General features: G+C 36.4%; 2 protein-coding genes across 4 annotated transcripts; both read left to right on the top strand.

The window, feature by feature from the left end:
- Positions 1-109: 109 nt before the first annotated feature.
- Positions 110-4410, top strand: LOC112576721 (polyadenylate-binding protein 2-like). 2 transcript variants are annotated; one of them, XM_025259392.1, is made up of 8 exons: positions 110-245; positions 366-501; positions 1151-1271; positions 2398-2459; positions 3065-3171; positions 3500-3587; positions 3841-3974; positions 4362-4410. In XM_025259392.1, exons 2-8 carry the CDS (start codon positions 373-375, stop codon positions 4399-4401), a joined length of 681 nt encoding a protein of 226 aa, XP_025115177.1. In that variant the 5' UTR covers positions 110-245; positions 366-372; the 3' UTR covers positions 4402-4410. The 2 variants fall into 2 exon arrangements, with proteins under 2 accessions (XP_025115177.1, XP_025115176.1); XM_025259391.1 differs by lacking the exon at positions 4362-4410 and having other exon boundaries at positions 3841-4355.
- Positions 4411-6096: 1686 nt separating this feature from the next.
- On the top strand, positions 6097-10877 carry LOC112576719. 2 transcript variants are annotated; one of them, XM_025259389.1, is made up of 6 exons: positions 6097-6461; positions 6906-7102; positions 7277-7405; positions 7648-7854; positions 8443-8663; positions 9871-10877. In XM_025259389.1, exons 1-6 carry the CDS (start codon positions 6200-6202, stop codon positions 10085-10087), a joined length of 1233 nt encoding a protein of 410 aa, XP_025115174.1. In that variant the 5' UTR covers positions 6097-6199; the 3' UTR covers positions 10088-10877. The 2 variants fall into 2 exon arrangements, with proteins under 2 accessions (XP_025115174.1, XP_025115175.1); XM_025259390.1 differs by having other exon boundaries at positions 6098-6461; positions 8443-8520; positions 9871-10013.
- Positions 10878-11808: the final 931 nt, after the last annotated feature.

Raw genomic sequence — 11808 nt, 5'->3', positions numbered from 1 at the left:
CCATGGAAGTGGACTGCTGTCTGTCTGCCAAGACCAACGCTTAACTTCTCCGCTGCGAGCCGTAACAAAGAATGTGACTAACATCTGAAATATATCACAAATAAACCGGAAGCTTTGTAGTCTCATGCCTCTTTCTAGTAAGGGGAAGTAACTACCGAAGTACTCTTTTTGACCAGGAAAAGTCTAAAGCGTGAAGCATTGACGTCACATCCGATACAGTATACTTCAAATAGAAACCGGCAAAGGTAAATGGTCACGAAGTTTTATCCTGTGCCATCGTGATGCTAAAAGTGGACTAAACACGGATTGAAAGTATATTTTTGTACAGCATGTTCTCACTGACTAGTTAGTTGTGTTCCTTTCAGATTTAACATGGCAGACGTTGAAAATGGAACTGAAAGTGCCTTGGAAGATACGTTTCAAGAAGAATCGGTGGAATTCGATGCTGGGGATACAAATGCTGTTTCAGGTCTTACGGAAGATAGCGGAGTTGAGGATCCAGTGAGTCTTTTTTTCTTTAATGTTAATGTTGCAAAAGTACAATCCCTTAAACTGTGTTTGCCATTTATGATAATGATAAAGTATTTGTCTTGTGATTCGGAAATAATGTTTCTGGACCAAGGCTATACTAAGTTTTATTTGTCCTAGAGAAGTTTAGAGTAATGAGAGATAAACAATATAAGGATGTATCCAAATAGTAAAGGTAAAAGGTGAATAACCTCATAATCATGCGTTTCTTACCTAATAGTCAAGTTTTGAAGCAGTCATTACTAGAATATTAATGCATGTATTTCAGATCCTAGTGAAAACCAAAGATTTCTCTTTCTGGTCGTACATGAGAAAAACTTTAGCATTGATGATTGTCACTTAGGTCCTTACAAATGCATGAAAGGTCCTTATTAGTCCTTACTTGGCACCGTCCCTGATCCCTGGGAACCCTGTAATAAGAGACAGAACAATAGGTAAGACCCAGAAACGAAATACAAAAGTGGGAAGTCTCATCTTTAATTTCATTAATTTTATCTTAACGAAACAGGCATAATGTACCAAAAATACAGTTTAAAAACATACTTTGGGGTTTTTGTGTCTGCCACCAGGCAGCTGCTGCTACCTTTCTCTACCCACATTTAACACTTTAATACTGTTGCAGGAACTAGAAGCAATCAAGGCTCGTGTTCGAGAAATGGAAGAAGAAGCAGAAAAACTGAAAGAGATGCAAAGTGAAGTTGAGAAACAGATGAACTTAAGTTCAACATCAGCTGGAAGCTCAAGTAAGAAAAACTAGACATGCAAGAGCATGAAAAACTTCCAATGGAAAGGTATTTTAGAGATTTTATGATAGAAGCATAAGCACTCAGTCAGCAATGAGTGTGCTGCATATATGAAGTTGAAATGCAAGTAAAATGACGCTTTGTAAATAATTTTGTAAATAACGCTAGATGGGACAATAGTGGGCTTGGAGAAAGATCGTTCTTTTATTCAGTGTGTTTTATAAGTATGTGCCACATTTTAACAAACTTAAAAGTTTATTTATATTGATTTCACTGTTCTAATTGTACATACACTAAATAACCTTTCTTTTGGCCTGCTCTTTATATAGCTGCTTGATTCTGCCATTGTGCAGTGGCTATGGAAATGCACTTTCGTTTAAGGTTAACTGATTTTTAAAAAAACATTTGCTAATTTTAGCGAATTCTTTTGGATACAAGTGTATTATTTGAACTCATGCACAGCTAAGAAATTATATGCGAAGGTATTGGGTACAGTTTATTGTCAGAGGGGAAAGCTATGTGGATATTTTAGTTTCTTTTGGATGGTCAGAACTGGGCCTAGAGATGTGATGATAGGGTCAGTCATCACCTTGGTCATGTAACCCCCACAGCCTTTGACACTTGTCCAAGCTATGTCCGTTTCATCACAATACTAAAAAGACAATTACAGTAGTGTCGGTGCACTACTATAGTATAATGTACTTCAAGCTAAATAAATACCCAAACAGCTACGCCTCTGCATAAAATAAGTCAAAATACTAGTTCACAGTAAAATGAGAAAATCTTTAATTTGAAGAGAAAATTTGTGATTAAATATTGTCTGCATGCACACTGCCAAGCAGCCATTGCAAATCTATATTGTTGGAATGGCGTGTGATTCTTTTGGTAATATTTGATGTTATTGTCATTGCTGATAGTCATTTTTGTGTTAAATTGACACTAGGTGTAATGTTGAGCTATACTACTGCTTCGTGTAGTGTTCATGATGAACTTCTTAACTTAAAATGCAGATTACTTTTACTGATTTAAAGCACTTGTTAAGTAATTTTATAACTTAATTAGTGAATATCTTTCAAGCTTTTCCCTTTAAATATAGTGAGTGAGAGATGTTTTCTATTTTTTTCAGCCTCTTTCCCTTCTCAGGAAGAAAAAATTGAAGCTGATTCAAGATCTATATATGTGGGAAATGTGAGTAATTTAAATAAATTATCCTTAATGTCAGTTCTTGGTGTATTTGTCTCTTGTCTATTTTGGTTAAGCAGAGTCACAAAATTGTCCTTGTACTTTCCCTGGCATGTCCAGAACAATGTTGTTGGATTATAAAGCAAACATGCACATCATGGTAACCACTTTAATGCTTCATGACATCAACTTGGTCATATGAAGAAAACAATCTGCCTGTCAGATGGAAACAAGAACTTGCTCTCTGAAAAGTTCATCAATTGCATGAGAGATTTGTGTGCAAAGGAGGGCATGTCTTTGCATGTTTGGTGATGCAGTGCAAATGAATACATCATAATCTCTGCCAAGGATACTTATAAATAGAATCCAGACACTTTTTAGTTGGTTTTAAAGTAGCATGCAGGCTATAGTTCTTAACTATACTCCTAACTTAGCAAGATTTGTGAGAAATTGGCTTCAGAAATGATGCTTTTGCATGTTAGACTAATGAAATTACCTGATTCAAACATATTTCACTGATCTGAAGCTCACTTGAAATTATAGAAAGTGGATAAGGTAAGAATCTATTTTTGGTGGAAACTTTGTTGATGTTGATAGTATTATGATCACAGGTGGATTATGGAGCAACAGCAGAAGAGCTAGAACAACACTTTCATGGCTGCGGGTCTGTCAACAGAGTAACAATTTTGTGCGACAAATATTCAGGACATCCCAAAGGGTACTTCTGACATTTTTTATCTTTAAGACAGCAAATTTGTTAAATGTAGAGTGTTACTGAAGTTGCATAAAGATGCAGTATAAATAATTAGCGACATTTGGTTTGGAATGGCGAATAGCGATGTTTGTCATGCATTGAATGATATGCCATTTCATGATTCTAAATGACAGAATCGGTTTTTGTTCTGTTTAGTATTTAGCAGTTTGGAACTAGAGTCTGCCTGTTCTTTGAAGGAGATGTGAAACTCTTATTATACATTCTTTGTACATTTGTAATATAGCTTCTGCAAATTAAAGCCAACATAAGTGCTTCTTTGTTTTATTTCCAGGTTTGCTTATGTAGAATTTGCTGACAAAGATTCTGTAGTGACTGCTATGGCTATGGACGAAAGTCTTTTTCGTGGACGACAGATCAAGGTGTGCTGATGCAGTTTTCATTTAATAGCTTGTTTTCAGTTAAAATCAGATCTTACAAGATCATTTTCACACATTAAAATTTTGTAGCTCAAAACATAATTTCATGATTTCTTTCCTGTAATTGAAAATCGGTTATGTTTTTATGGGTGTCAGGGTAAAAGGCTGCTGCTAACAGTAAGATAAGCATCTGGCTCACTGTTTTAAGAGTGGTCAAAAGATGGTTGATGTGACTGTGACCATTTCCCATCTGTAGGTAATGCCTAAAAGAACCAACAGACCAGGAATAAGCTCAACAAATAGACCACCCAGAGCTCGGGCACGCAGAGGTGGACGTGGTTTTGGTGGATATAGTGGAGGGTTTGCTCCTCGTGCACGGCGAGGGTTTGGGTATGCTTCCTTGCAGTCCTTATTGCTCCAGTTTATTTATTTTCCCTTTAAGGCCTAGAAATAGATTGTCACACTACAGAAACACTTATGATAATGAATTTTGATTTGTTATATATATATAAGAATATATTGAGGTGTAAGAAATGACTTTAAAAGTAACTGTTGGAGATTATAACTGAACATTTTATTTTATAAACCCAGCTCTGTTAGATTTTTATCTAATGGCTTCGATGGCTGTTTCATCAGCAAGTTTTTTTTGTATACATTATGACAGGAGTTCGATAGTCTTTTCTTTTGACTGCCTTCGAAATTTTTTTCCAGATTCTGCCAGGTTTAAAAAAGTTGAAGAGCTGACAAATGCCTTAACTGACTTTTGTTTTTTTGCAGGCGTTTTCGTGGCAGAGCCAGCTACTACAGTCCTTATTAAAAAAAAAAAGAAAAAAAAAGACCTTAAATGGAATTTAATTGAATTTCAGATTATCATGTTTTGGAAAATGTTGTTAGCTCATAAAAATCTAGTGTCCTCTCAAATGGCTCTTTAAAAACCTTTCAGTAAATAAAGGGGTAAAAAAAAGAATTTTTTAAACTAAGATTCAAGCCCGAGGGAAAAAAATGATGCAGAATGCTAAACTAAAAAAAGCTAAAAGATCGCTTACTGGTATTGATCTGTTTTTAAGTTGTCTAAAGACAGTTCAGGTATAGAAAGGTAAAATATGAGCATTTTTAACCTAGGCTAAACATCATAAAGGAGGGGACAAAAAAAAAAAAATTGGACAGTGGGCTTGAAATTTTAATTAAAGGTTTAACACCTTAATTATTGAAATGTATATACACACATAAAGCCGCTTAAAACATTGGCTAGATCTGCCAACCTAGTAAAGTTGTTTCATGTTGGTGAAAAGTGTTGTGCATGGGTAGAAAGCGTGCATTTGTGTGTGTGCATTTGTGTGTATGAGATTGATTGCAAGATTGTTAATTGTTGGGATTCGTACATTTTTTAAAAAAAAGAATGGTGTGGCTTCGACACTAGTAGGAATCAGAGGCAAGCATATGCACATATTTTCATTGCTATGCATGTCTAATCAATTTTTTTTCTTTTTCAGCAGCCTTAAAATTATCTGGTCGGGAGGGTTTATTAGAAATGGCCAAGAGAAAAATGGAACGGGACTGAAAATGGGTTAAAAAAAAATTAATACAGGGCAACTCTTAAGAAAAAAATAGAAAAAAGGCAGGCTTTTTAAAAAAAGTAAAAAAGAAAAAAAGAGGACAAAAAATGGGAAGATTGTAAAAGTTTGTAAAGAAATAAAGATTGAAAATATAAGCTTGTGTCTTTTGTGGTGGTGTGAGTGAACGGTGTCTTGAATGTGGGACTGAGGAGTTCTGTCAGTTTGATTGCACCTTCCTGAATAGGTTGCTTTGTTCATCCACTGAACCTTATTCTCAGTTTGAATATAGTCAACAACTAGACAGCGGGTTGATAAGTGGAACATTTCTAGTGCACGCTTACAGGATTTGATGGTGGGGAGACTGGATATGGAAGGGAATAGCTTTGTAGCGCATAACTAAAAATCTGGTGACAATATCTGGTAGTTTTGGTGACGGGATCAGATAAAGAGTAGTCTGGCTGGGATGTATGAAAGAGAATTTCAAAGAAGCAGGATACTTGTACGTGTTCCCTGAAACTTTTAACACAAAGCATGTAGTGTCCGTGAATCACATTTGTAACAAAATACAGTACTCTTGAGTTAGTTTTATATTTATACATATAAGTATACTTTGGGTACACAGCACAGTGCTACTGGAATTAAAAAAAAATGATTTGAGCAGAATCCCTAAAAATCGCTGTTTTTGAAAGAACTTTCTCTTGTGGCATGAATGATGCTCGAGTTTTAGGCATTAGTGCACATGCACTATCAGAGTGCATGGTTCTATATAAAGACCCCTGTAGACTTGGTTAGCCAACTAAAGAATTCACTTAAATCCGCACATTGTAATTTTTCTAATAAATTTGTGAAGCTGAAAACAAATTGATGTTTGAACAAACATTCATCTTCTGTCCTAACTAATTGTGGGGGTAGGGGGGGGGGTACGAGGGGTAGGGGTCTTGCTTATTTAGTTTGGTTCGCCGAGACTGCCACTCAGCACGCAGCAAGAGGGCGACGAGGTCCGTGTGTCTCGACTGCCCGAGGAAATACATTCAACGTTCAACTTACACAAAACACGACATGCCTGTTTGCACATTTATTTTGACGGGAATGTCATGCCGTGCTATGAGAGTTTCTCTACAAAGTTTTGGACTAAGACAAGCATACTTCTCGACGTCTGCGGGTGATTTGAAGGAACCACAACTGAAGCATGCAGCTGTCATGGTTGAAGGGATCCAAGGACCTGTTGCTCGCCCATTGTCGATACAAGAGAGCAAACAACTTCTGCAGCGTGCATTGGCGTATGCCAGCAAGGGGCTGAGTTTGCAGGGCATCCAGCAAGGTAAATAAAGGAATCTTTGTAAGAAATAAATAACAATAATTAAGTCACTTCTCCGTACATGTCTAATAAAATTTTCCCCGTGGTGTGTATTACTATTAGATAAAAAAATGACAATGACACATCAGATTTTATTGTCACCGTTAATGACCCCATGTTTGAAAGTTAGTAGAACAGTGGGAAAAAGCTAGTTTTCGTTGCTTGCTAGCGTGGGCTTACCAAATTAAGCAGGGAAAGTACAATTGGTGGAAGGAGAGTAAAAGGGGATTTCATATACCACGAACTTGTATTATACACTGTGCCCTACTGAACCACATAAATATTTAATCCTTTGGCTACTAGTAGAACAACAACTGTATGACAAAAAGGAGATATTTGAAAGACAAACTCCATGTATAACATTATCCCTATTGTTAGCTGTAAAAAGAAACTTGTTCCTGTTTCCAGAATGTTGCTTCCATACTTTTAACACAAACATGATGGCTGCTCAAAAGACCACTTCTTTTGAGAATGAGCTTGCGGAGAGTGCAAGTCCTCAAGGAATACAAGGGACTCCAAACATGGAGATGGGTTGTGGTCATTTTCAGGCTTGGCTAGACAACTGTCGGCGGTATGGGCTTTCTAACTGTGATCAACAATTGCAGGTGTGAATTAAGTTCACTGTCTATGATGGATATGAAATGCCTATGCAGCAACTCTGCTGTATTTTGTTTAAAGACTTTATTGCTGTATTATTGCTTGAAAATAGAAAGTCCAGAAAGTCAAACAGAATTTAAAGAATGATTTTAATAATTTTCTTGTTGTGACATCATCCACAGGGCATCCAGACTGGCCGCCTGACACTTTCACAGGTTTTAGCTGAGCAGGAGGCTCTAATAGCAGAAATATCCGAGGGCTATCGCAAACGCTCTGAAGCACAAGCAGCTCAGTTTGATGAAAATATTCAGGTAACATTTGCCATAATGAAGATAATGAGGATGAGGTACCATCTTACTTTTTTGTTGCATATAAAGCAGAATAATAATAATCTTTTCATTATTCTGTAATTAGAGTTTTAGCACATTAATGAACACACTTTTTCTTTAGCACTATGATTATAAGAAATTTGTATTTGTAAGGATTCCAGTTGGGCAACATACTTTTTACTGCATTTTGTGTATATTGATACAACTCTAATTTGATCTTTCAGGGAGCACAAGGTAACATGCGGTTGCCAGATGTCAGTATTCCTTGCCCTCAGGGTGTCCAGGGAGATGACTGTGTACGCTTCAAGCTCTGGTTAGAGAATTGTCAACGCTTTAACCTTCATGACTGTGTGGAACAGCTGCAAGGTTTTCAGAGCGGACGTGTAACTCTTGCCCAAATTTTTGCCCAGCAAGATGCCATGATCAAAGATGTGAGCTTAGCTTTCTTTGCTGGAAAAGACTTACTTGGGAATGTTCATGAGAAGAGGATAAAATATTTTTTGCATTATTGTAATGACTAGGCTGTTGTTAGTGAGTCAGCTTTGTTATTTGTATGAGGGCAAGATTTCAACAATTTTTTAGATATATAATTTTTGCATTGTGGTAAAACATTTTTCTGCTGAAGTTTCATCTCTTGAGTTGAAAAATTTCTTCAGTTGATCCTGTATTTAGAAGTGTTGAATAAATAAAGCTCCAGTTTTAGAAAAAAAAAATGTTTAAACTTTTTTGATTTAAGTTCTTTAAACTTTTTCTTGGGCCCCCTCCCCCTCCTCTCTTATCCCACTCACACTTGCACACGTACTCTCTCACACATACACACTCACATGCCTATTTTCATTAACATTTCATTTTAACAAATAATGTTTAACAAATAGAGCATATCATTTTAGCAATACATCAAGAAGTATGTCAATACTAAGCTTTTTTTGTTAAAATATTTGATGCACTTTTTTTTTAAAGATGTATGTTAGCATATATAATCCTGTCTGCCTGAGATAATCTTTTTTCTCTTTCTGCAGATTGTACAGATTTATCAGCAGAAAAGGAGCTACAGCACACAACCTGAAAGAAGAAATGATCTCTCGGGCACTGCCCAGGTGGGTGGATTGACAGCAGAGTCACAGCTGACTCAGCGTGAAAAGCTGAAGCGCGCTGTAAAAGAATATGGGTCTACTGTCATCATTTTCCATGTCGCCATTTCCCTTGCTTCTCTTGGCGGGTTTTATTTAGCTGTCAGCAGGTGTGTTGCTTAGCTGTCCCTGTTTCTAAACTCATTTACCTGTTAAAATGAATGACTATGCATTGTTATGCTTCTTGAGATAAAAATAACAGCCTTGTTTCAATTAACATGTGCCTTCCTGTAGTTGTTAGATCCAAGCATTCAGTGCCTTAGTTTTCCAGCTGCTTTTGAGGCTTCAGCTTTTGAAATACTTCATGTTTGATGTATGGTATGGCTTTGTGTAGTTAACATGTTTTGAGTGATCTGAATGACTTACTCTGGCTTATGACTCTTCCTAATTTGTTGTAAATCTAATTTCACTATATCCGCAAGCAATATATTAAGCATTGTAAGCACAGTTAAGAGTGGAATGCTACACTCTACAATTTTATTACACCCATCATCATCATCATCACTATCATTGTCATTATTTTTTATTTGAAGCATACACACAGCTTATTGATACTATTAGGCAGAAGATTTATAATTTTACAATGCGTATAGAAAATGTAAAGCATTGTCAATACAGCTTGTATTGTATTTTACATGAAAATTTACTCATTAAAAATCTGAAGTTAAAATTTTGATAACCATATTTGCTGAGAGGAACTAAATTCTTCTAGTACTGTTTACAGTGTTATTCATCTTGAGCTTAGCATTGCTAAAATGTTGCGATGGAGAGTAAATGTTTTACTTCTTTAGTTTAAGTATATCATGTAATTGTATAAATATTAGAATTAAATGGAAAAAGTGTTCTACCTAGCAAGAATTGTTTAAGTAAGTGCAGTAAATATTTTAACAATTCTGGGATTAGCAGTGCTGATATCCCTTCCCCCAAATCTCCTTTCCCTGGGCTGTCAAAAATTCACTTAGATTTTTCGATGGGCACAATACTTTATTGATACTGCAGACATCAATCTAGGGTACATGTCAAACAGTTCAACTTTTTCTTGTAATGTCATGACTTTTTCACTGCTTATTGGGAGCATCATTGGTGGCCTTTCCTATAGATCCCATGCTTTTAGTCAAAGTTTATTGCATGATAAAAAAATATATGAAGGAGTAATCACTTTTTACTGCTATATGCAATTTAGTTTAGGGACAATTTGGTCATGCAGAGGTTATTAGCATCATACAGTGTTTGAACAGATACAGCAGACAGTTGATAGACAGTGACAGTCCAGTGAGAAAGTACTAACTACACTCAATGCATATTTTTTCTTTCCAGTGGCATTGATTTGGTGGGCATTCTGCGAAATGTAGGAGTAGGGGAGACAGTCTTGCAGTCTAAGCTTGCAACTGGAACTGGAACTTTCGTTGTTGCCTATGCAGTCCACAAGGTTTTTGCTCCTGTGAGGATAGCCATAACACTCACAGCTACTCCATTTATTGTACGATATCTGCGAAGGATTGGAGCTCTGAAGCCTCCCAAGAAAGTGCCATAATTTGTATTAAAAGTTGTAAATAATCTGGTTTTTTTGTGCTGTAAAAATTGACTTTGTCATATGCATTATATAATTTGGTCATTATTGGTTGTCATTCTGACAGTCACTTTGGATCTGACATGACATTTAATGTTTTAGAAACTGGAATAGGAATGACTGGGTGTTGATCAAATCCAGACAGGATTACACAAAGATTTTATAATCATGGGTGTAAAAGATTTTTCCTGAAACAAATGCTACAAGAAGACTTATAAACAGGTTTTGTAAGTAAACATCTTGTGCTATTTCAGAGTTATCACTGAATGTGTTAACTTTGGATCGATTCTTGTGATTACATTTCTTGTTAATGAGAGTTTTTTAAAAGACTTTTAGCGTATTTAACTTTACAAGGAATACAGAAGAATGTTACATTGATTTTATCATTCTTTTCACAAATTTAATTTATTAAAATAGACCTACAGTATAGATCAGTTGTATATTATGCATTGTGAATGCCTTTCACGCTGCCTTGGTAATTAGGCAAAATATTTATCTTTTAGATGAGAGTAAATTTTTTTATTTAGAAAAAAGACAAAGATAAAAGTCAAATAAGAAAATTAAATAACCAGTGATATTGAACTAATACTGTATCATGATTGCTGTGTATGCCTGAGATACATAAACATTGTGTAAGGAGTATTCACCGCATTTGTTTTTATGCATTCTGAATGTACCTTGTGCATAAATGACTGCAGTGCCACAATTACTTCCATTTCAAAACACTAATAAAAGAAATTTTTGGAATCTCAAATTGTTTAACTGCTTGGCAGGAGTGAATTTTGTGAGCTGTTTAATTTGCAAGTAACGTTGCAGCTGCTTTTCTGCAGCATCTTTGATTTGCTCAACTTAGTTTCTTAAGTGCTTTAAATGGAACAATGAAAGAATGAGGCACGGGTGTGTGTGCATATATATATAAGAGCGAGAGAGTGGTAGAGGCTGAATGCTACACCAACGTTTATCACATCAATACCAAAGGTAAGCATTTTATTTCATTTGTTTTAACTTCAGTTCTCATACAGACGTCTGAACGTTTGTAATAAGATCAGAATTCGGTCCCCGCACAGAATGCTAGCTGTCATCGATCATAACATCCATTTAGTCGTCGGAAAGATTTGACACGATTCTTAAAAGGAAAGCGCGGATCAGCCTGACTACAATGGCAGTTTCTCTGCAACTCAGGGTTGCTTCCCTTGACACTTGCTCTATAAGTATTTCCATCTGTACGAGATGAGTGGTTCAAATCTCGTCTCGGGACGATCTGTGTGTGTGACATGTTCGCAAGGCTAACCATCGGGTTTTTTTCCGGGTACTACATACATTTTTCTTACCACCACCTACCGCTCCACAACATCTACGTGACATCATGGATATAAGTTCGTGGTGACATCATGTGTTGAGTTGCTACTTGTGTCGTGTGTTTGTTTACACTAAACTCGCACCCCACCCGTTTGCGCGCACTCAACCTTAGACGACCCGGCCAACTCATCCGAGGTGGGGAATTTACAGACGAACATGATTCCTCATTAAACTTTCTTCGCGCAACCACTTATATTTGTTACTGTTTACCCCGTTCAACGGCTGACTGCACCCAGGTTCGTTCTTTGACCTGCCTTGTTCATTTTATCAGTGGCTACTTCCCTCGCAGTTTTTTGCAGTGGTTTGACTGCCAGAGCTCGAGATTT

This window comes from Pomacea canaliculata, linkage group LG12 (genome assembly GCF_003073045.1).
Source record: "Pomacea canaliculata isolate SZHN2017 linkage group LG12, ASM307304v1, whole genome shotgun sequence".
NCBI lineage: Eukaryota > Metazoa > Mollusca > Gastropoda > Architaenioglossa > Ampullariidae > Pomacea > Pomacea canaliculata.
Note: the sequence above shows the minus strand (reverse complement) of the source record. Positions and strands in the feature narration are given on the sequence as shown.